This window comes from Vulpes vulpes, chromosome 6 (assembly GCF_048418805.1).
Source record: "Vulpes vulpes isolate BD-2025 chromosome 6, VulVul3, whole genome shotgun sequence".
In the NCBI taxonomy this organism is placed as follows: Eukaryota; Metazoa; Chordata; class Mammalia; order Carnivora; family Canidae; genus Vulpes; species Vulpes vulpes.
The window spans coordinates 92,548,889-92,575,409 of record NC_132785.1 but is presented as its reverse complement, the minus strand read 5'-3'; the positions used below and the strand labels follow the sequence as shown (position 1 = coordinate 92,575,409).

General features: G+C 34.3%; 1 protein-coding gene across 21 annotated transcripts in view; it reads right to left on the bottom strand.

Moving 5' to 3' along the window:
* KTN1 (kinectin 1) overlaps positions 1 to 26,521 on the bottom strand; it is a 102,830-nt gene that overhangs the window by 58,065 nt on the left and 18,244 nt on the right. For all 21 annotated transcript variants that reach the window (XM_072761630.1, XM_072761632.1, XM_072761634.1 and 18 more), the window contains exons 2-5: positions 11,347 to 11,899; positions 7,529 to 7,666; positions 5,975 to 6,145; positions 4,647 to 4,777 (exon numbers count right to left, since the gene is read on the bottom strand). In XM_072761630.1, the coding sequence (XP_072617731.1) occupies positions 4,647 to 4,777; positions 5,975 to 6,145; positions 7,529 to 7,666; positions 11,347 to 11,869 (963 nt within the window). In that variant the 5' untranslated portion in view covers positions 11,870 to 11,899. The remainder of the gene's footprint in view (positions 1 to 4,646; positions 4,778 to 5,974; positions 6,146 to 7,528; positions 7,667 to 11,346; positions 11,900 to 26,521) is intronic.

The following is a 26,521-nucleotide window of genomic DNA, read 5'->3' as shown; positions in this document are numbered from 1 at the left end:
ATGAAGAAGAAATCATACAGATAAAGTTTACTCCAAGAGAGCAGCTAGTTAGGAAGAGTCGAAAGAAATTCTCTATAGTGAGACTCAGTAGTTAAGTCTTTTATCCAGGAAGATGAAAAGACTAAAATAATTTATTTTCACACATAGCCTGAGGAAAACAGCAGTTAGCCTTGGTCCTTTCATTATCAATCTCCAGGCCAGAGTTGATCCAAGAAGAATATGCTCATCTAAAGAGTACTGACTAAAAAGAAAACAGGGTCTATGCAAGATACATGAAAAAAAAGGACGGAAAGGAACAAAAAACAAATGACAAGAAAAATCACCCAAAAAAGACTGTCAAAGAGCAGACAAAATTGTGATAAAAAAAATATCGCCATGATTTTTAAAAATCTTACAGCAGTCATTTCTGGAAAAACAAGAGCAAAGAACAGACCGCACAACAAAAGGTAAGCTCAAAGAAAGACCAGAGAATGAGATGAAATATGAGCTGGCAAAACCCAGAGCGGAAGTAAAAGTAACACCACCTCAGAAATACAACCCAATTCGAAGCAGAGAACAGAAAATGACACACTGCTGAACTATGGTAAGAAAGAGTCCAGGGTGGAGAGAATAAGGAGAAATAAACAAAAAGCTTTTATTTTCAGCATTAAAATATAAAAGATAAAGACAACAGGCAAAGGTTTAGTATATGTTTAATCAATACCCATTATTTCAACTATGTTAAGGGACAAATATCATGATTGGAAAGACATGCTTTATCCAAAGAAATACTGAAAGAGGACACAAGAGTCAAGGCCAAAACCATATTAACTTTACTGATGAACTTAAAAGAAGCTGAATCCCTTGATGTCTGTAAATCAAGTTTGTAGGGTGGACACTGGAAAAATCCAATAAATAATAAATACTTAGGTAAATTGCCCAAAAGATGTTTTTGTTGTGAGAGTATATTCTGACAAAAATACATGAAAAGAGTGCAAAATTCAGTGTGGTCTCAGATCTCTATCCAGCTATAGGAGTAGAAAACGGCATAATGCAAGCATGAAAAATTTTCAAGAGAGTGAAACCCAGAAATATTATACCCCACCAAATTATCATTCAGATATAATGAAAACAAAAGAGCATTTTAACTTGCCAGAATTTGAGAAATATAGTTCCTATGAGCCCTTCTTGAAGAAAATAACTTCAGCCAATCAAGAGATGAATCCAGAAACTATTGCAAAAAAAACTGCTACCAAGCTTTGACCCCAGCATTAACCTGTACAATTATGATTAACCCAAACGTGAAAATCAGTCACAAAACAAACATTAAATATTCTAATTATCTGAAAAAACAAATGCTATAATTAACAAAAGTTGAGAGGTAAAAAGGAGGATAAGAAAAAATTTAAGTAGGTAGACCTGCTCCTATTATATAGCATAGAGTCAAAAGAGAGAAGTTAAAGTTGAAAAATCACATAATTGAGGCAACTATATTTAAAGAACACTAAGAAATTAATAATCAATTAAAATATAAAATATTTTCTTACTAATAATTACATTGTCTATGGTAGGAACTCTAAGCACCTACTATGTATTACTTCATTTAATTTTCAAAACTTGATTATCATTCCTATATGGAAGATTAGGAAACTGAGGTATTGGAGTTAAGTCACTCTCTTAAGGCCAAACAAATCTCAATGTGGCAGAACCCAAATTTGAATCCAGAAAATCTGACTCTAGAACCCAGTATATTACCTGGCTCTAATATAAAACACAAGTGTCTTGAGGTTTAAACATAAAGGCACATGCGTGGATGCACACACAGGCACACAACCTAAGATCTCCTCAACTCTGCAACCCGTCTAGCATTTATTCTCCTCTTCCCATCTAAGGTTATTCAAACTGGACACACTATCACCTTTCCTATTTATTCAGTATTTATTTACAGTCCAGTATTCTGATGAAACAGCTTTCACTGAGGATATCAAATCCATTTTTTCACATCTTTATCCTCCTTTATCTCTCTAAAGCATGTCACTGTTGACTTTTCCCCTCACCCGTGAGCTCTCTACCTTCCCTAAGCATCTATGATTCCACTTGCCCCCTGGCCTTGCTACTCCTCCTCTTCAGTATCCTTTGTGGTGGCTTTCCTGGCCCTTTAAATGGTGGTGGTTTTCAGGGCTCATTCTTGAACTTTCTTAGAACTCTGCATATATAGAGAGGTCTGGTCTAATACACATCTACCATGTGTATTGGTGATAGCAGGTTACTTTCCTAAATCACACCCATTGTGATCTTTTTCCAACTCCAGAGAAATAGATGTTCAACTGTGAAATGAATACACCCACTTAAATGATCCAAAGGATGCCTAAAACAACTTCCTGAAATTTTTCACAATCGTCTAGTCTCTCCTCCTTGGCAAAGTGTTCATAAACACCACTGTCACCACAATCTATCCAGTTACTAAAGAGACAAAAACAAGCATTCATTCTAGACTCTTCTTTAGCTACCAGAGGTAACTGGTCAGCAAGTCCTCTAACTCCTGTATCTCTATCCTATATTGGTTCTCCTGCACTTATCTTCACCCTTTATCTGGAGCAATCCTTATTAGGTGTCGGTATTTATTTATACCTGGAACCTTGAGATCTAGTAAAAGGTCTGACAAAGACAGTTTCTATGACAGGAAAAGGAAGACACTAAACTTACTTTTGCAGATACTGAGTGCCTACAGATAAGAGAACCACTCCATAAGAAACTCAGAACAGTAAAAGTTTAAAAGAAAACCAAAAAGTTCCAAAGATGGGGAAAAATGTGAAGTTGCAAAATACTCTATTTCAAAACACCATCTTTAAGAGGACCCAACTTCCTCCTTGACCTGCCTAAAAGAGCTATCAACCCAGTCTCTAGAGTTCAAAGCTACCTCAGACAATAAAATAATTACTCTTTCCTCCATAAGCCACCACCACCATCCTCAGAAGAGAACACTTAAAGCAATTATTTTCAATTTTAAAAAGCAGTAATTTCAATCATTAGGTCAGCTGTAGGCTTTTCTCTTATCCCTACAAATAACTAAGATATACACTTTTAAGATATACACTTATCCAATTAAAATAAAACAAATCAAAGGGCAAATTCTTCCACTAAGAATTTCAAGTCTCTTGCAACAGAATGATGTGATTTTGTACCCAAAGTCATACACAGTTACACACTTTCCCTGATTACACTGGAAGACCTTGTTTACTCTGGGCCATTGCTGGCACCATATGCAAACTGTCCAACAAGCATATTACATTATAAAATGCCAGAGTTGTAAAATACATTGTCAATACATCCTTGGAGGTATAGACTTAATATGCTATGATAAAAGCTACAACAAAAAAGTCTAGATAGGAGAAAGAATAGCAGAGAGAACAATTTAGAGTGGGAATTCAGATTAGCCTTATATGAGGAAATAATACAGAAACATCAACTAGGAGACTACTGAAGGTAATCTGGTGAGTGAGATGGCTTGGACTCAAGTGTCTTTAAGAAAAAATGGGCAACACCTGGGTGGCTCAGTGGTTGACTGTCTCCCTTCGGCTCAGGGTGTGATCCCGTCCGGGGTCTGGGGGTCGAGTCCCACATCGGGCTCCTTGCAGGGAGCCTGCTTTTCTCTCTCTCTCTCTCTCCCTCATGAATAAATAAATAAATAAAAACTTTTAAAAAAAGAAAAGAAAAAACTGGAAGCCATTCATAGTTTTAAAGCATATAAGTGGTTAGGAATGTATGTGTATGTTTAGAATAAGAACAGTTAAGTCCAGCGTCTAATATTGAATACCAGACACCATGTCATTTTATCTTACACAATATTTGAAAATTTGTCACCTTTCCCAGTATGACACAGTATACATAATACTATTCATGAGAAATTAAATATTAATTCCATCTTTTGTTTGGAGGGATGGGGCTTGGTTTTGTTTTGTTGTTCTTTTTCTTAAAAAAATTCAGTCACAGCAATGATTCTACCATCCAAATCACTTATTTTAGAAGGATGATATCTCTATCACGCTCTCTCTCTCTCTCTCTCACACACAACTCTCCCAGATTCTTTGACGTATGCTATATTAAGTCACAGAAACATTCCATATAGTCTAACCAGATATCACCTGACCTTGCCTTCAATACCTCCAAGCAGAGCAAAGCAAGGTTAAGTGCCAAATGACCTTAAAATCCTATAAATCATCTTATTATAAGCACTTCACTTTTGTCAAAATATCAGATGACTCAGACACCTGACTAAATAAATAAGTATACTGATTAGTATGGTTTAAAAAAATAACTTCTGAAGATATTCTGGAACTTTTAAGTGTGATTATGTGCTTTGGAGTATGAAAGATGGGAATGTGAATTTATTCATTCCTCTAGCAAAGTCTTACTTGGTGAATCTTTTTCCTTTTCTTTTTGAGAGTGAGAGAGCAAGCAGGGAAGAGAGGGGGAAAAGGGAGAGATTCTCAAGCAAAATCCACACCCAGCGCAGAACCTGACACGGGCTCCATCTCCCAACCCCAAGATCATGACTTGAGTGAAAATCAAAAGTTAGACACCTGACTGAGCCACCCAGGTGCTCCTTGTTTGATGAACTTCTAATCACTGTTCCCAAATATGCCCATAACCAAAAATATGCTTACCCTCTTCAAAGCATCCTGTATCACACCAGACTTCTCCTTTAGCAGGTCTACAACACAAAGGGCCTCATCTTCAGAAAACATCATAGTCTTCAAGGACAGAAGAAAATCTTTAAATTTCACTTCAGCATTTTCTTTAAAAAAAAAACAAAGAGTTGACATTTAAGAGACCCAAGTAATAACTTCAACAAAGGTAAGCATCAAGAATTCTTGACCCAGAAAGTCAATAAGCAAGAGAAAATAGATTTACATTTCAGGCCAAACAAAAAAAAAAATGTACCAGTCAGGAGAGAAAAAAGTCTTTAATACATTACGGAATAATTACACCAACTAAAAAGTTGGCCAATTTGCAAAATACTAAAGTGCCAGTATGCCTTCACTTTAAAAACAAATATTCAAAAAAAATAAAAATAAAAATAAAAAAAATAAAAAATAAAAACAAATATTCACGCGTCTAGTATGCTAGTATCTATACCAGACATGTTCACAAATATTCTCATTTAACCTTAATACTCACGGCATATAAATCAAATTTTACAGATGAGAAAATAAGCACAAAGATAATTATAAAAAGGAAATCTGATTTATAAATATCAAATACAAACAATCCTGACATTTAAAAAAATTCATGTATCAAGTATCCTCTGAATCACCCAATTTCCCTGGAGGCTCTTACAAGAAGAAGCACAAACTTCTTCTTAAAAAGCAACTGCAACCAATTAGACCCAAAGAAGCTCAAGGCTTTAATAGTTAAGCAACGTCGTAACTTTAAAGTCAGATGTGTGCATGTGTGAGGACAAGGGGTGTATAGGAATTCTGTATACTTTCCACTCAATTATGCTGTGAAGCTACCCTTGCTCCTAAAAAAAAGTCTATTATAAAAGTAATAATAAGAGATGGTTGTGAATTAGCATAGAAACTTCACAAGTGACAAGAGTCCAAGAAAAAAAATCACCACGCAGCAAAATAACTGTGAGATCTTGGGCAAGTCAAATTCCAGGGTCCAGGTCTACAAAACTTAGTAGACCAGACTAGAAAACTACGAATAAACCTTTTACTGCAAAGATTCTCTTATTACTTTACAGCTCATTCCACTAGAACTCAAAAATGTATTTCTTGGGATGCCTGGGTGGCTCAGCGGTTGAGTGCCTCCCTTCAGCCCAAGGTGTGATCCTGGAGTCCCAGGATCAAGTCCCACATCAGGCTCCCTGCATGAAGCCTGCTTCTCTCTCTGCCTGTGTCTCTGCCTCTATCTCTCGTGAATAAATAAATAAAATCTTTAAAAAAGAAATTGTATTTAATACAACAAACTGTTGCATGCCATTTGTTACCTTTGTCAGTTTCAGTCTTCAATTTTTTAGCCCCCGTTTTCTGGATTCCTTCCACTTGGTCAGGTTTAATTAGGTCAATAACCTCTCTCTTATCCAGCACAGGATTTGAATCAGCATTATCCATCAAAGGAATATAAGTAGTTGCATGTATAAGGGGCTCATCTACCAAGACTGCAATTTAAGTTCAACAAAATTATAATCACTCACAGTTTTAACTCATAACATGTACACACATTTAAGTTTAATTATAAATGCAGTTAGTTTCAAATATCTAACACCAACTTGGCTTTAAATTCCTATTTTATCATTTAACAAGTCAAAACACTCTAATTAAGCAGTGCCGGTTCAGTATTATTTTACAATAAATCACTTACATTATCTAAAAATGTGTTAACATATCTCCTAATAGTATCTGAAAATTTCTTCTCTATCCTCTACTAAAATGTAGAGTTTACTTAGTTCTCATTTTCTTCCTGTTTTAACTAAAACTCCACTCACATTTAATTAGTGCCCAAGGAAAAATATTAATCTGTATTTATGTTGGTACTTTACTGAATTCTTACTACAAATGATAGTTTTTAATTGAGTCACTTCCTAGTACAAAAAAAATCAGTCATTGTTCCTTGCAGATACCATCTCATTTCTAAAAATTATGTCTATAATTTCCATGGTACATTTAGGTTAAAATTTGCAAAACAACATTAAAAGTGGAAAAAGGAAGCCTCCTTATACTTTGCTCCCAATTTTAATGGGAAGAACTGTAAGAGCTTAAACATTAAAGTCTGACATCTGTTAGCTAGAGATATAAACTTCCATACACATATGAAAATTTCTCTAAAAAATTTTTGGGGCATATGTAGTTTTTATTTAAAATCTATAACAAACATTTAATATTACCAAATATTTGTGGGTAATATTTTTCTGTACCTAGTTGCTTCATAATTTTGATACAAATTGAATTTCATCTTTTCTCTTTCCAATTGTACTATTTTCTAGCACTAGTTGATACCACAGCCCAATTATTATCTTAATATAACCACTTAATCTACATACATTTCATAATGCTTTCCCTGGACAATTCTGAGCATATAAAAATTGCTCCATCACTCTTCATTGGATGCTTTCCATATATACATGCAAAACTATGTTTAGGAAATAATTGGGAGTATAGGGTAATGACAGATGTAGCCAAAGCCCTCAAGCATAATTTTTAAGTAATACTTAAAAGTACAAACATTTCAGGAATACTTTTCTTCTATAATTTGTATGCTATTTATATTATTTTCAAAACTCAGTTAAGAATGAGAATGTTTAATAAATGCTTTGTCCTTTTTAAAATTCAGATAAACTTCTTCATCATAAACTTAGACCCTGGCCATCTGTCAGAGCACTATGATACTCCAAGGCTCTAGAGATCCCTGGACTTCTATTAGCATTAACAGTTATTATAATACATTAAGTGGGAATTAATAAGCATGCAAGGTTTCTAGGATCCTTGTTCTAGTGTACTTCTCTAGAATTAGTATTTATTAAATACATATCTACACATTTCACCATTTTCTGCCTTTTGCTTCTTTGAAGAAACTTTCTTCTTTCCTGATCCACTTTCTTGTTTAGTCTCTTGCTGGAGGGGTAATGATTCTTGCTTTTTTGAAGGTGCCATAAGAGTTTCCACCTTTTTATCCTGGTCATCTTTATTGAAAATAAATGAAAGCCATCATTGAAAACAATGTAAAACATTCAATTACTAATGAATAATTAGTAAACACAGCAGAAGATTCAATAAATGAGTAAGTCCCAGAATGCTCTACCTTCAAATTTTTAAACTCTCTAGTAACATCACTCTAGCTTTCTTACTCTGTTATATCTGTCTTTAACTTCATTAAGACTTCTCAGTACTTGCTCCTTCTTTTATAACCCATTTTTCAGACACTCTTAATCCTACTACGGGCATGCTCAAATCTCTACCATTTAAAAAATAAAACCCTTCCCACCGCTGTAATTCCTACCTTCCCACATCCATTTCCTTATAATAATAAGAATGATCTGTACTTCCTTTTCTACCAATCATTCCTCAACTAAGTGAGACCTGATTTTTATCTCCTCCATTATATCCATGAAAGGATTTACACAGCAACCTAGTGTCCCAAACACCCACTCTATCAATATCCTTTAATTTTTCCTTGACTATTTCTCATTACTACTGATCTCCTACCCTCTTTAAAATTCTCTCCTCTTCATTAGGCTAAGTGAAATCAGACAGTCACAAAACGACAAATATGATTTGACTTATATGAAGTACCCAGAGCAGTCAAATTCACAGAAACAGAAAGTAGAATGATGGCTGCCAAGGGCTGGGGAGAGAGGGTAAAGGGGAATTATTGTTTAATGGGTACATAATTTCTGTTGGGAAAGATAAAGTTCTTGAGACAACTGGTGGTGATGGTTGCACAAGAATATAAATGTACTTAATGCCACTATATACACTTAAAAGCGGTTAAAACAGTAAATATTATTTTACCAAAATAAAATAAAATTTAGAATTCTCTATCAGCTCCCATAATTCTTTCTTACATTTCAAATATTCCCTTTCAGACTCTTGTGAGCCACTCCTGCAAAATACTTCATATGCTCGTATTCTTCAGGGTAATGTCTTTAATGTAAATAATTTCCTTGGATGCTCTTATCTACACCTATGTCTCCAACTACTACTTTTCATGCTTAGGGCTTCTGAATCTATATTCTAGTCTTATGCCTCTCCTTACACAACCTGTTGCATCCTAAATTGCTCCTATGTAAGTGGCCCCCCAGAAAAACCTGAAACAAACTGGAAGCATTTCTCCTCTCCATACACATTCACTCTCGCCAATCTTAGTGCTACCAACCACCTCCCAATCAGGGGTTGACAAACTTTTTCTATAAAGGGCCAAACATTACATAGGTTAGGTTCTGTAGACCATACAGACTCTGTCAAAATTATTCATCAGCTGTTGGCAGCATGAAAGTCAGTCATAGACATATGTTAATGAGTGAGTGTGGCTGCATTCAAAAACACTTTAAATAAAGTGGATGAGGAGGTTTGAATTTCATATAATTTTCACATTTAACAAAATACTGTTATTCTTTGAATTTTTTTCAAAACATTTAAAAATGTAAAAACTAATCTTGGATCATGGGCCATGTAAAACAGGAAGGTCAGATTTGGCAAAAAGGTTTTTAGTATGCCAATCTTGAGAAATTTAGAACTTCAGTAATTAGCTCTGATACTGCATTCTCCATCTGTCATACTTAATCTAGTAAGATTAGTCATATTGATTTACTTCATACACCTCTCTAACCTACTTTCTTTTCTTTTTTTCTTGCCCCACCCCCCCACCCCCCCGAAGTAGGTTCCATGCCCAATGTGTGGCTTGAACTCAGGACCCTGAGATAGGAGTCAGATGATCGACCAACTGAGCCAGCCAGGCATCCATCTCTTTAATCAACTCTGTATTTCTTCTGTCACTACCATAGCTCAGTCCTCCTATTTGACTTTGTAAAATAACCTCTTAACTAGTCTATATACATAATAAAACTTGCTCTCAAGTTCTGCCAAAGATATAGTTCTAACATATAAATATGACCATGTAAACTGACCTGCTTGAACTATAACATCCCACTTCTTAACAGTGTATACAAAAACCATCACAATCTAGCACCAGCATATCTTTTCATCTTTGTTTACTACCACTCCCAACCTCTAATTTCATGGTTCAACAATACACTGTATTCTTATCTTTGAGCCTTTCTACATGATGAGCATGGAATGAGATCCACTAGTTGCTTGATAAAGGTCAAGTGAGTCATTTGGGAAGATCTCAGGCACTGCCTCCTCATAAAGCTCTTCACCCCGGTCCCCATAAGTAATAGTCCTTTATGCTTCTTGCAGTTCTTCTGTATTTCATATATCTCTTCCACAAGTCACATTTTATTATTGGCTTACATGTCCTTCTCCTCCACTAAAACAGAGGTGCTTACTCATTTCTCTAGTACCATGCCTTAATCATGCTGGCAAACAAATATTTAGAATCCAATATAACTGGGGATCCCTGGGTGGCTCAGCGGTTTGGCACCTGCCTTCGGACCAGGGCATGATCCTGGAGTCCTGGAATCGAGTCCCACAGGGCTTCCTGCATGAAGCTGCTTCTCCCTCTGCCTGTGTCTCTGTCTCTCTCATGAATAAATAAATAAAATCTTTAAAAAATAATAAAATAAAATCCAATATAACTAATTTAATACTCCACAAGACACACAAACAAGTTAATGTTAAACACAAGTCCTTTCATACAAACTGCAGTTTCACACATCATGACACCATTTCTTATGTGCTTTCCATTATATTTGCTTTTTGTTTTGTCTTGTTTATTAGTAGGCTCCATAGCCAGTGTAGAGCCTAATGTGGGGTTCAAACTCACAACCCCGAGATTAAGATGTGAGCTGAGATCAAGTAGGACGCTCAATGGACTGAGCCATCCAGGCATCCCTCCATTACATATGTTAACCCCTTTAACTGGAATACCCTTATCCCACCCGTCCCCTAACACCCAAAACTCTAGCTAGTACTTACGTTAACATCTAAATTAATTTCAGGCATCACATCCTCTAGGTGATCCATCCACATTAGAACTATTACACTGGTTCTACATTGGTATTACATACCAAGATCATTATTCTAAACATTTTATAAGAGGGGTGCCTGGCTGGCTCAGTTGGTGGAACATGCAACTCTTGATCTCAGGGTCATAAGTTCAAGCCCCATGATGGGCATGGAGGCTACTTAATTTAAAAAAAAAAAAAAAAAAGAACTGAAATAAGTATTTTATAGTAACTATGTTCATGTCCACAGCTTAAAAATGCACTACTTTCATCTCTGTAGTCCTAGTACCTAGTATAATCCTAGTATATAAAATAACTACATGATAAATGTTTAATCAAAGGCAAAAAATGATGTCTAATTTATCTTTTCATCTTTAATTCCTATCACACCAATTAGAAAATATTGGTTGAAATAAATGTAAACTTCTAACTGCTGCTATTTATAGGTCCTTAGTTGTGTTAGTAAAACAGCTGGATTTTATATATTTCCATTTAATGTATTTTCTATGTTTCTAATATAAGTTGTAGTTTTAAATGCTATGTTATGATCAATACTAATTATTTTACCAGCAATTGATGCAAATGAAAGCAAACCTATATAATGAAAATAACAGTGTTCTTGGTTTTTAACTCAGGATTTAATATAGTGGACACACCTAACAAACTATCTAGATTTCAAGTTCTAAAGTTATTAAAATTAATATAATCATATAATAAAGTTAAAAAGATTATAATACCGCTTCCATTTTTAGACTTCTTCTGTCCTGGTTTCTTCTTTGAGGCAGCTGCTTCAGAGGGGGGGGTGGGCTGTTTAGTAACTGGGACAGGTTCTACTTTTTTGCCTGGAATCTTTGACACATCACTTTCTTTGGTGACCTGCTCTTCTAGTACAGGCTTGTGTTTCTTCTCCTTCTTCTTTCTTTCTCTGACACTACTTGAAGTTTCAACTACATTCAGTGGAATAGGTACAACTTGCTCATCTTCTACAGCCAAGGCATCAGATAATTTAAAGTCCCGGGGTACACTCTCAGAATCAGATTCATGGAGGTTCCCATTCTGGATCTCTTTCTTTTTATTCTTTTTCTTTTCTGCCTTCTTTTTATCTGTTTTGGTAGGAATAAGCTTTTGTTCTCTTTTCTGCTTTGCAAGAACTTCATCATATAACGTTTCTTTCATGAAAAGCCAGAAGAAGAGGAAAATTACTGTAATAACTACTGAAGGAATAAGGACAATAAAATATGTTGACTCATAAAACTCCATGGTGCTTTTGTTAATGTAATTCTGTAAAACCTAAATGTGGGAAAGAGAAAAAAACAATCTCGAGTCAGTATTATAAAAATTAAACACGTAAAACTGCTTTTGAAAGTAGTATTTCAGATCTAACCTGGTGTATAAATCTAAATAGGTTAATTTAAATCACACAATTATTTTGCCACCTACAATTCAAATATACTATGAAAGAAAAATTTGTGGTAATAACTAAAAAGAGTGTACACACCTTCTACTTTTAAATCATGTGAAAAGATCCTGATGGGAGGAAAAGAACCTAGACACCCATTACTTTTTTCTCCAAGTATCAACTTTTGACATTTTATTAGTATATGGCTTTTTTCCTTTTATTGCACATTGATTAGTACAACTATATGTAGAAATAGAAGAACTATTACCAAACATTGGGTATTATTAAAAGTACCATACTTTTAACAGAAAAAAAAAAAAAGAAAAAGAAAAGAAAAGAAATAGAGGTTGCTCATTCCTTCATTTAGAGATTTAAGCTCTTCACAAACTCCTAGCACCTTCATTTCAGGGACGAACCGCCTCATGATATAATGGGATACAGCACAGATATGGAGATATAATAAAGTGAAAATCAAAATGTTAGGTTGTGTCATTTGGTATTAAAATTATAAATGAGATGCTTTTCTCCATTTTTGTTCATGGTACTCCTTACTGCAACAAAGTATATACTGCAAAAACAAAGCTGGCCCTCACAATATTTCCCAAATGCTAAAAGATAAAAGAAGACCTCCCTCTTCAATAGAGAATAAGTCCTACTTTTAGATTAACCCAATAGCTACAGAATATAATGGTATGAACTGATTACCCAGATCTACCTCAAATGCAGACACTACAATCCCTCCTTCTGAAGGATAGTTATAGCTAAAATTAAACCTCAAAGTAAGAATGATTATGTTTAGATATCAATATTCCTATAAGTAGATATAAGCCACATAAATATGGTTTATATTCTTATAATGCATATCAAATTTATTATGGAAAAAGACAAGGTATGTAATTCAGATGAAATTAAGCCTGTGAACATGCTTAAGATAAAGCTACTTAAATACAACTTTTGTCCTTTAAATGTATAAATGAATCTGAGAATTTTAAATTTTTTAATTATCCATCTTAAGTCTCAAAAAAAAGGTAATGATTAAAGAAACAAAATTCTACCTAAACAGAGGAATCACTGTAAGAATTATTTTAGATCTTATAAAAAATCAGCTTTAAAGCTGAATAAATCTGAATTTAATGAATCACAAGACTTCACCAAAACCATTTTAAGAGGACTTGAATTTTCTAAGACAAAATAAAGCCATTCATAGTGGTCTCTACTGCCAGATAGAAAGACCTAGAAATCCTATACTGATAACATAATAAATTATTTATTTAGCCTTTCAACTTGGTTATAACTCATAATAAATGTGGAATATACTTTTTTTCAAGTTACACCAGCAATGACCTAAGTCTGAAAATAGCCAGAAATGGAACCTGAAAACAAAGCTGTTTATTAGGCACACTCTTGATCTTTATGATTAAAAAGCATTTGTTAACATTTTATACTTCCACAAGCAATTTTTTAATGATATTAACAGAACCCTAGACTTAGGCAAAGTCTTAACAAGTTGAAGGGGAACAGAAATCATGTGCTAATAAAATACTAAAAGAAATTTTATACAGAATTATTTTTCCCTTATAAAGCATGAACTCTCCAGGTTTTCAATCAATTAGACATATATTACTGTGTGTCTAAATGTTACCAGTCAACCAGAAATGCTTTCAACAAGCAGAGACCAAGTTTTTTGTTTTTTATTTAACATTATCATCCATAGGCTACACATAACCTGTCCAACTTGGCTGGGGAATTAGAAGGAGAAAAAGGACAAAACGAGTTAGAACTCAGATTTTTAATTTGGGGAAGAAAAGACGCAAAGTTACTTAGCAGCAGCCACAGATGCTGAAAAAAAGGTCATGTCAAAGTCAAAGATCTTGATGAACAGCAAACTGCAGCCATGTGCAGCTTAGGTTTTAGGAAAGCAAGGAGAGCAAAAAGCAAACATTCAGGGAAAAAAAAGAGAAGCCATGAGACCACAAGAACTCTGAAACATTTTCCTCAAATGTTCTGATGATTTTCTGATTTCCTTTTCCAGGTCCCATATAAGCCTGGAAGAATCAGGATTCTCATCTTTGGATTTCCAGGAAATGCCCTTCACACAATTCAATTCACCCTGTCTTGAACTTGTTTTCCACATCTAGAGGAGCCTAATCAGAACACCAAGACAAATTTAAAGTCAAGAAAATGCTTATGTTTCTTTAATCCAATAATCCCGATTCTTTAACCCAAAACACTTGCAAGGAAAAGTACATATAAAGATGTTCACAGCAACATTATATACGAAAAATAAAGAGACAGACATAAAACATTCAACATCCGAATGGGTTCAACTAGCAAATATCAACTCAATAAAATATTGCTTTTAAAACTGTAAATATGTTTAAAAATTAAATAAGATTTTTGTCTAATTCAATTCAATAAAACTAAATAGTCAAAATCATAATTTTACTTGTATGATCAAAACATTTTATGTATAACACGGTATATCAAGATCATTAGAGTTGTACCAGAATCATGGGTGGTCTCACCTGCTTTAATATTTTAGTTTTACACTTTGTCTTTTTTAAAAAGGAATCCACAAAATGTTTAATACTTAGCTTATTTTTTAAAATGGCAAATGAGTATGTACCACAAAAATCAATAATAAACTTTATTTTCACATTATATACATGGGTAGAAGAATAATATAAGGAGAGGAGTGCCTGAGTGACTTAGCCAGTTGAGCACCTGACTCTTACTAGACTCAGCTCAGGTCATGATTTCAGGGTAATGGGATCAAGAGGCATAGCACTCCAGGCTCAGCAAGGACTCTGAGATTCTCTCCTTCTTCCTCTCCACCCCACCTCAAGTACATACACGCACAGGCTCTCAAATAAATAAAGTTTTCTTAAAAAGTAACATAAAGAGGGTAAAGAGGCAAAAAGGAACTGGGAATGAAATCCAGAAAAAACAGAGAAGAGCAAAGGCAGGAATAGATTTTAGGTGGGGGCAGGGGATAACAATGGAAAAATAAAAAGAAGGGGTAGGAGAGGATGCAACAAAGTTAATTTTTAGCTCAAGGTGATACTACTCAAGTAGCTAAAATTTTCTCAGTCTGCAATTTGCAACTCAATGTAATGTTTAAGTTAATAAAACATGGAGACAAGCAGCAACTCAGGTTTTGAGATGACAGCAAAAGTCACTAATATTATTAATTGCTCCATATTCTATTTCCTTTGTAATATTAAGAGCCTTGAACCTAATCATACCTTAAACCTTAATAAATTCCAATCTGAATGTAATTAACAGCCAAGAGTAGACAACTAAAGCAGGACCGAAATAACCATGGAATCATAAGAAATGGAGTTCAAACTATTCTCAAACCACATACCAAGCCAGTGGCTTTCATATTTTATTTAGACATACTCCCTTAAGAAACTGATCAAACATCAATGCACTTTCTCAAAAGTGTAACATGCTAAGGTGTACATATAATTCAGAAGGTTCCTGGACTCCCTAAGGGGTATGCATGAATCCCACATTTAAAATCCTGCTCTAGAGTAAGAGACGAAGAGTTTTTATCCCTCCCCCACTGATAAAGGACTTAAATTTTTTTTAAGTTAACAGAAGGAAGAAACAATATATATAAATTGTTTCATCTGAGTATTATGAATGCTAATCAAATAATTTTAAGATTCCATTTACTTAAAAAAAAATTCCACTTACTTGTCATCTTATAACTTAATTTGTTCAGACAAAAATTGAACGGCATTAGTTAAATCTTGTAAATTTCTCAGAAGACTCAAAAACCTTTTTATATTAATAATGTAAAACCTGAAACTTTAAATGATATAAAATCTAGGAGCAATTACTACAATTTTAACCAAACTGCTTAATCAAAAAGGATAAAACTACATACGTAATAACAACAGATTGTTTATAATGAAAAAGCAATGAAATTATGTAAGTGTGGGACATCTACAAAAACATCACATATTTAAACATCACACCATTTGGAGCACCTGAGTGGCAAAGTCCACTGAGAATGGACTGCTCAGATCATAATCCCAGGGTGGTAAGATGGAGCCTGGCTCTACACTCAGCGCGTAGTCTGAGACTCCCTCACTCCCTCTCTCTGTCCTTCCCCCTGGCATGCTCACCTTCTCTCTCTCTAAAATAAATAAATCTTAAAAAAAACAAAAATCAGGGATCCCTGGGTGGCGCAGCGGTTTGGCGCCTGCCTTTGGCCCAGGGAACGATCCTGGAGACCCGGGATCGAATCCCACATCGGGCTCCCGGTGCATGGAGCCTGCTTCTCTCTCTGCCTATGTCTCTGCCTCTCTCTCTCTCTGCGTGACTATCATAAATAAATAAAAATTAAAAAAAAAAGAAAAAAAAATTACACTATTTAAAATAATGGACAGTGTAATACAGCAAAATACAATAACAAAAAAGCTAAAAATTACATTGAGCACAATTATATACATATAGATAACCTAAGGTTATACAGAAAAGGAGAAATCATTTTTTAGAGTGAGATTACAAATATTTTTAATGTACAGCTGACCCTCGAACACAGGTTTCAACTGTGTAGGTCTTTACAAGCAGCTTTTTTTTCAATACAAACTTTCATTACCACTAAATATAACACAGTGCTGTAAATGTATTTTCTCTTCCTTACTTTTATCTTAATATTTTCTTTAGCTTTCTTTACTGTAAGAATACAGTACATAATCATATATTACACAAAATATGTTAACTCTTATCAAGAAGGCTCCTAGTCAACAACAGGCTATTAGTAGTTAAGTTTTGGGGCAGTCAAGTTAAACGTAGATTTTCAACTGCCTCTAACCCCTGCATATCTGTTCAACTTTTTAAATTTCTTCTACATTAAAACAGATTTAACCATCCTGAATGCCCATTACAGTCTTAAAGGTTTAAGTAAACACAAATTAAAAGGAATTGCTTACATGTTACAAGGAGGGAAAACTAAAGCAATTTGATCAGTATATTACTGAATTTCAATTTCAATGTAAGATTTTGAATTCTACTTTCTTACTACCGTAGCATTTCAGTTACTCTTGCTTCAGCCATCATTTTGTTTAAACTAAAAAGATTTAAAACAAAGGGGATCCCCAAAAAACTTATTTTATAAATTCTGTTGATAAATTGATAAAATGACGTCAACTGGGATGACTCAAAGAACTACTAGGAAAAATACAACAAAATTTAGACTAAATTCCAAACAAACTGAAAGTCAATTTTTTTCCACTGATGTACACCAAACAACATACTAGTAAGCAGGCACATTTGTAAAAAAGTAATCATCAATCAATAAGACTGAGGGAAAGGCAGTTTTCAACCCAGGAATACTAAATTTCTATATAAATCAATACAGTCTGGACAACTAAATGAACACACCTTTAAAATACAGAGAGACTCTCAGATTAGCTTACAGAAACTTACGATATACAACATAGTTAAAATTTTGTAAGTAGCTGTGAAACAAGCCTAAACTGAAAACTTTTATTACAGGTTCTTTGTAAAAATAGTGTTCTTAAGTAAAAAAGAAACCTATCTGTAACCTGACCACACTGAATTGAAATAGTATGCATTCCAAACATACCATTACTCATACCATGTTTCCCTTCCTTCAAATCCATGATATCTTACATTGTTTTTTAAATGAACAAGTTAATCTTTCTATGAAAATGGTATATAGAAAGTACAATGATAAAAAGTCTATTATTGGTAGACAAGTATTATTTAATCAAATTTCCATTCTACAACATAAGTACCTATAATATTTTCTGAACTCTTCTTGCTAAAATTTAAGAGTAGGCATTGTGTTGTGGCTAACCTTCTAATACAGTATGCATGCTATAGTATTGATATATCCTAAGCAAAAATAAATTTTAAGACCAATGAATAGCAATATAATAAAGCACTAAAGTGAAATTGAGAGTCCTGACTTTTTATTTTAATCTGCCTTGGCTCCAGGGGTCTTTTCTTACAAAGCTCTTAAGGTCCAAAAAACCTGCATGATCTCAGAATACAAAGCCAAAAAATTTAAGTGGTCTCAAGATGATGGTGCTCACAAGTGCCTGTGACCAGAAGTAAATGCACATTCCCTCTGGTGGAATGCCCTCCCAAGTGCAAAGCTCAAGATTTCCCAAGACTGTCATCCAGATAAGAGCTAACAATCCAAAATGACAGAACACAAAATAAGCCACCATGAGCAACAGTCAACAAAAAACAAAATAAGAAATTAGATCCCTAAAGATTTAAGATACTGGAACCAATAAATTACCACATACCCACATAAACAAGAAAGAGGGAATTGTGAAAATAAGCAAAGAACTGAAACTACCAAAAGTAACTGGGTAGGTGTAAATTAGAACTTCTACAAATAAAAATAAAATAAAAATATTAAATTCAATGGATAAGTAAAACATGGATGCAAGGAAGCCAATTAAAATTACTATCTCACTCAGCCAAACATATCTGATGAGAATGAATTAAGTCAATGCAGATAGAGACACCTTGGTGGAATTAAGGATGAGGCAACACTCAGAGCATAGTGAAAAGCAAAGGAAGAAACTACTACAATTCATTTCTAGCTTGGAAGAATCCATAAATGATAAAATCACTTGCCAACATCAAGAATACAGGAGTAGGTTCATGTCTGGGAGTTTTAGATACGATTTTGAAGAATATAAAGCATAACCAGCTACAGAAGATCAGCAGTCAATTGAGACAAAATCAGCAGTAAGAAGTTACCACAGGTTCTAAATCATAAACCAAAAGTCATTTTTCAAAAAAAAAAAAAAAAACCTATCTCACCTCCTCCCTACTATCCAATCTAAAAAACTTTGCCTTGTCCTTTGCATAAATCTTCACTTATCATTCAAAACCTAGCTCAAATCATTATCTATGATATTATCTTTTTAACTATGGTCTTCCATAATAAGCTGTCATTCATTCATACAGTTACCTGGCACCAATTATATGTCAGCACTAGGGTTTTCTGAATAAAAAAAGTTAAAAAAAAAAAAAAAAAGCCACAATCTCTGCCCTTTTATGGCCATCATTCTACTATAGGGAAGACAGGCCAGCAATTAATTTACAGTATAGGAGACAGGAAAATACATGGTATATTCGAGCAAGAATAATAACAGTGTAATTCAAGTATAATAAACAAGATTAAAAGTAGATGAAGTTAAAGAGATGATCTGAAGTGGGCAGGAGCAGTGAACACCATGTACTTTCTTAACTGTAAAGACTATTGCTTGGGCTTTGAGTAATATGGGAAACTAGTGGAGGGTCTGAACAGAAAATACGTAGGGGAGGCTGAAAGCAGGGAAAATTGTTAAGAGATGAATGTAATAATCTAAGCAAGAGATGATTAGAGCAAGTTGGTGGCATAGGGGGTATTAAAAAGTTGTTATATTATATACATTTTGAAGGTTGAGACAAGATGATTTGCTGAGGACTAAAATGTGGGGTGTGAGAGAACAAGTAAAAATAAAGCCAACTCCAAAGATTTTAGACTATGCCAAAAACAACAGAACTGCCCTTTCCTGAGATGAGGGAAATATGGAAAGGAGATGATTAGGGCTGAATCAGGAAATAGGTTTTAGACAGGTGGAGATGTCCAGGAGACAGCTAAAAAAAACCAGTATGTGACAGGTGAGACATGCAAGCTGAAAATACAAATTTAGGAGTGTTCAGTACATTAATCATACCTAAGGCAATTAAAGAAAATTAGGAGTACACTACCCTGGTGGCTAAATGAACAGTGTATGAAGGAGAGATCAATCAACTTTATCAAACGGTGTTGGTAATAAAGTACGACGAAACATAGAAAGTGACTGTTGGATTTTGCAACACAGACATCAGTGATGATTTCTGGCCAAAGGCAGTAGAGTAGCTGTGATCAAAACTGAAATGACTTCATCTGTGAGAAGAATGCCAGCAAGTGTGGACAACTCTTTGGAGGAGTTTCTATGAAAAGAAAGAAATGAAATAGAAGAAGCTAGAAGGAAATATGAGCCTGAGAGTTTGATTTTTAAAAACAGAAGAAATTACAGCATGCTAATATGCTGACAAAGATGATCCAGCAGAAAGAGAAAGATTGATGATGCAAGAGAATGAAGGGCAATGTTTTCAAATGGCAAGAACAAACAGGATTTGGTATACAAGTAGAGAGTGACCTTAGACGGAAGCACAAACTTCTGTAAAAACAGACACAGGCAAGGAAGTAGATACGGTAGAGAAGTTTTGTGAAAATGCTCATCCTTGATGATACTATTTTCTTTTTTTTTTTTTTTTTTTTGATGCTACTATTTTCTTAATGAATAGTCCAGAATAAGGGTAAAAATGGTGGTATTAGAGGTCCTATCAAACACATCCCAATTATTATATTGTTAATTTTTTATTCTTTGTAAATTGTTTGATTGTCCACTTAAGTTTAAAAACGTGAATGGAGGGCATCCTGGGTGACTCAGCGGTTTAGTGCTGCCTTCAGCCCAGGGTGTGATCCCAGGTCTCCAATGAGTCCCACTTCGGGCTCCCTGCATGGAGCCTGTTGAGCCTGCTTCTCCTTCTGCCTGTGTCTCTGCCTGTCTCGGTCTCTCATGAATAAATAAAATCTTTAAAATTAAAAAAAAAAGGGGGGGGGATGGAGAATGCTGGATGCTTTAGCAGTGTTGCACAAATTGCTGATATTAAATGAATTCATGATCTTGCTGAGAAAGTTAAGCACACTTTTATCTATAAACCAGAGCATAAAAACCAAACATGAGTCTCCATGTGGTTCTACTCTTTCAGCTCAAGTACCATTCCTACAGCTAGTTCCCCTTTTCCTAAAATCCTAGAGTACTTATTCTTCATGTATACATTTACAGAATTCTGTGACACAGGAGACAGTCTAACAATTAAAGGGAGACTGTAGTCTACTGCAATGTGATACAGATAAAAGGACAGATAATAACACAACTCAAAATATAAAACAGATCCAAACAGACATTTAGTGTACTATATGTTATTTCAAGCCAATAGAGGAGGGCTAGATCATTTACATCAAATGAAGCCATCAAACTTTTATTTTTTTTAATTATTTATTTATTCATAGAGACACAGAGAGAGAGAGAGAGAGAGAGAGAGAGAGGCAGAGACACAGGCAGAGGGAGAAGCAGGCTCCATGCAGGGAGCCTGAGGTGGGACTCATCCAGGGTCTCCAGGATCACGCCCTAGGCTGCAGGCGGCGCTAAACTGCTGCGCCACCGGGGCTGCCCTCAGACAAAGTTTTAAATATAAGAAAATGTATAAAGTACTAAAGAAAACAAGAAAATAAGACTCACCTTATTTTGTACAGTTATATGTATATGGTTAAAAGTTTACAAGTGTAATACACCTGAAATAAGAATTTTTTAAAACTTGATTCTACAAATCAAGAAAAATACACCAGTGAGAAAAATCAAGGCATTAGCTGCTTCCTGGAACAGCCATCAAAATACAAAAACTCATCTAAGTTTCCATTCTCTAGTCAGTTGCTACACAGAAAGTATAATGGCCCCAGAGTCCACAGTAAAACTATAAATTTATCTTTTAAAATAAGAGGAAAAGAATTCAAAGTAACAAAAAGATAAGCCAGTAAATGAAACAATGAGTTGCCTGACATGGGAATTCAACTAACAACAGCTTTTCTAAAATTAACTTCATAGACTACACTGAAATCTCAAAGCTGTGGTGCAATTTCTCCTTTTAAATTGCAACACACAGTTATTTCTGTGACTCATACCTTACTAACACACCTCTTATTTCAAGCAATATCCATTCTAAAGTACTGCTACCCCAATCTAAAACAAATCCAACTAATGCCAAAGATGAGTAATAAATCTAATTTCTCCACTAGGTATCACATCACAATACATGAAACGGCCAATTTTTTTTAACCAAACTTACTTTTCTTCTTTAATACAAGAGATAAATCAATTTGAACAGCTTTTTTAAAGAAATTAAAAAGGATCTGCATAACTGAACGTTAAACCAGTATCTTCCAGACTTGTGCTTAACCATCAAGCCCAAACTACTCCACTTTCTCAGCAAACAACCTTGCTCATTTCAAAACATCACAACAGGTGATAATCTGGTTAAAAGTTTATGTCTATAAAGAAATCTAACTTTTGATAACTAAATCAAAAACTTTAATGCCAAAAGCACACTTTAAATATGCAGTGTTTCAAGTAGGCTCCACACCCAGCATGGAACCCAATGCAGGGCTTAAACTCACAACCCCAAAATCAAGACTCGAGCTGAGATCAAGAATCAGATGCTCAACCAACTGAGCCACCTAGGTGCCCCAAATACTCAGTATTTCAAATCAATATATAATTTCTAAAGACAAGAACATAACTCATCAAAACTGTTCAAAAATTAACATTAAAACATGAAATTCACATCAATAATGTAACTATAAAATACTTATACCATATAGAGAAGACTTCCTTCCCCTAATGTCTACAATCTTGACCTACCTTTACTTTTACTACAAGATTTTTGGATTAGAAATTACCATCTAATCCAATTAACCATTCAAAGGTTGGACCCAGCTGAATGGTCAGTAAGTTTCTGCTTGAAACCCTGGAATAAGCACTTCCCATAAGCCCTTTTTATAGATTTTGAAAGCTGTTAGAACATTTTTCCCAGTTATGATCCAAAATCTTATCTCCCTGTAACTTCTTCAATGGTTCTACTTCTTAACCTCACCAAATAGGTCCAATCCCACCACCAAAAAGAAGTTCTAATAAATGATGTCTGGTATCAATTCAATTTATCAGCAAACAGAAAACTTCTTCAAAACCTGCCACCCTTAGAAAAGCCTGACTAGAGTGTTAAAGTTGAACATAACAGGCTGATAAAATAATGCCACGGTGTATCACCTTAGGTCACTCAACAACAAAAATACTAAAACAAAATGTTGTATTTATTCTTCCCTATTCCCAGGAAAGACATAACACTAAAAACATCATTTCACAAACTAAACATGAAATGCAAATGATGAGACAAGAATGCCAAATATTAAACAAAAAGACTGAGGGAAATACTGAAAAAGCTTCAAAAGCTTCACTTAATGAAAACAAGAATTTGCCCAAGAACAGCCAAGTAGAGGAAACAGACCAAATTCATACGAAAACTTCAGTATATAATCAACGGGCCATTTCAAATCAATATGTAAAAAATATAGATTATTTAATGAGTAGTACTGACACAAATAACAGCCATTTTCAGGGGAAAATAAGCCATCAATAATACACCTCAATAATACATGAATCAAAGTTTTAAAGGGTAAAAAATTAAACCATGAAGAACTAGAAGACACAAGTGTATTTCTTTGCATTTTAAAGTAATCCTTGTCAAAGACTTTTCTGTGTCTCATGTAAAACCAAGCACCATAAAGGAAAAGACTGAGAAATCTGACTAGAAAACATCATAAAGATTTTTATGGCAAAAGAAAAATGACTAAATCCCTAAATTGGTAAAGGTCTGACTGCTTTAACTTACAAACATCACTTAAAATGTGATAAAAATAAACCCGAAAAGGTAAACCCAAAGGACATGTTTTAAAGGTTCTCAAAGGAAATAATGATATCCAATAAATGTGTTTTTAAAAAATGCAACCTCAGTCACATTAAAAAAAATTCGTCTCTACTTAGGTTGGCAGGGCAGGAAAAGGTGGAAATGAGGAATTACAAAGGGGTACAAGGTGATGCATATATGTTCATTATCATGTTGTGGTAGTTTCAGCAATGTACACCTGTCAAAACTTATCACATTATACACTTTAAATATATGTAGCTTATTGTGTGTAGATTATAAAATAAAATCAATTTGAACAGCTTTTTAAAGAAATTTGACAAAGCTGCCTAAAAAAAAAATCAGGCATGGGACACAAAGTACGAAACCCAGTATTTTCATTTAGTGTTAGTTTGATTATATCTAGTGCAATCTCCTTGGAGAGAAATTTGGAGAAATCTTTAAGTATAAAAACAGTGCATAATCCTTGACAGGGAAAATTATTCCTTTCCTAGAAAAACTACTAGGAAAAAAAAAAAAGAAAAACTACTAGATGTCTATATTCTATAGTTATGATCACACAATGATATACCCAAGAGTGTTCACTTAGCAATATAACTTTGTAAAAAATAAAAAGGACTGTATGTCCAGCATTAGGGAAATGACTAAGCCTGTAGAAGAGCTTCACGTGTAATATGGTAAGACATTTAAAAGAAATATTGTACATAAATCAAACATATATAAAATGTAAGTTGCAGAAAGTATAGAAAGAAAATTATCTTTTATGGGACTGAGTCATGCTCATACATGCTTAGAAAACATTTAAGACACATCAGAAACCGATAACTCTATGGTGATTTCTGAGTACTTTTCTTGGTAACTTTTTGCTTTATATCCTTCATAATGTTTACATTTTTCCATCATGCACACGTAATACTTTTATAACACAATTGAAATTTAATTATATTTTTAAATTTTGAACTAATTATGACCTAAAATCAAATTGAAGAATCCATGTTTAGCATTATAAGCAAAAACTCTTCCAATTATATATAACAAAAATTGTTTTGCTCTAAAATAGGCAAGTCTTCTGGTATTTAAGGGAAATTCTAAGAAAGGGGAAAAATCAAACAGGAAATGAAAGTGTTAATAGCCATCTGAGAGAAAGACAGAAGACACTGTGCTGCAGTTGGGAAAATGGAAATGAGATAAATATTAAAACTGAGACTTTCAAGGATTCCACAGTCAGTGAAGGCTAAATTAAGAGGTAGAAATTCCCTATTTATACAAAGAAAAGAAAAACTTTTGAATGGAAGGAAAAGTGGGACAAGCTAACAAAGTTTTCATAAAGATTTTGCAATCATAGGTTCTGAGATTTTTATCCACAGTCTCTGCCAGTCCAGGACATTCCCACTCCTTGGATCAAAAATATTAACACAAAAATGGTGCCAACATCATGAAATTCTCTGGAAAAAAATTCCTCTACCCAGTGTAACCTGCACAGTACAGTAATTTGCACATACGCTCCTGATGAAGGTAAACTTACAAACAGGGATTATATCCCCAGAATCCCAAATAGAATAATGTGGTGAGAGTATAAAAAAATTTCAGCTGTTGGAAGCATAAAAGAAATCACACGCAAGAATTAAAAACTTATATATATAAAAAAAAAGACCAGATTAGAAAGAATTGAAGAAACTACAAATTGTGAGTGAGCATCCATACACATATGCACACACAGAAACACAGACTTTTAAAACTAAATGGACTGATAAGAATAACAGAAGGAGGGGCGCCTGGATGGCTCAGTGGATGACCATCTGCCTTCAGGTCCTGCATCTGCCCTGGGTCCTGGGAGGGGAGCCTGCTTCTCCCTCTGCCTATGTCTGTCTCTACCTCTCTGTGTCTTTCATGAATAAATAAATAAAATCTTTAAAAAAAAAAAAGAACAGATCTGATAAAAACTGAGTGCAGCACAAAAGAATACATTAGAGAAAACATGAAAAAAAAATACTAATAGACACAAATGAAAGAATGAGAAAGTCCAAAAGATCAAATGGCAAGTCAAGGAGAGAAGACAATCAAGTAAGGTAATTGTTGAGATAATAACAGAATTCTCAAAAACTACTGAAAGATAAGAACCTTCCAATTCTGGAAGGGCAACAAAATCTGAACAGGACAAACATATTTAAACATGTAGTAGTAAAACAATATAACAAAAGATGCAATGATCTTAAAGCAGTAGAAAAAAAAAACTATAAAGGAACTAAATTAGACTTACATATTAGTCAGCAATAGAAGCCAAAGAATAATGAAATAAAATCTCCATAGAAACAATTCCATTAACACGGAATTCCAGATCCAGCTAAACACTGGAATATCCAGTTTTCAGAAGCAATAAAGACTATCAGCTATAAACTGAACACCAATAAAAAATAAATTATTAAAAAGAAAGACTATCAGCTATGTGTAACAAAAAAAACTGCTGTTAGCAAACAAAAATACTTGATGTGAAATTAATAATCCAAAACATAGTTTTTGTAAATGAGCAATACTTCCTACCAGAATATGACTGAGAATATTACAAAACACTTTCATTACATTAGGGATTATAGCCGATCTTTTTCTTAATGAACTTCTGAGAAAGCCAAGAAGAAAATTGATAGCAAAAAACTTTCTCTTCCTGGCCCCTCAATTACAGTGTTCAGAGCTTCCAAATACAGAACCATATAAAGTTAGAACGAAATTTCACAGTATTTTGCAATCAAGTGCACCAGAAGTCTGATTATTTTTTCTTTTTTTTTAATATTTATTTATTTACTTATGATAGACATAGAGAGAGAGAGAAAGAGGCAGAGACACAGGAGGAGGGAGAAGCAGGCTCCATGCCAGGAGCCCGACATGGGACTCGATCCCGGGACTCCAGGATCGCGCCCTGGGCCAAAGGCAGGCGCCAAACC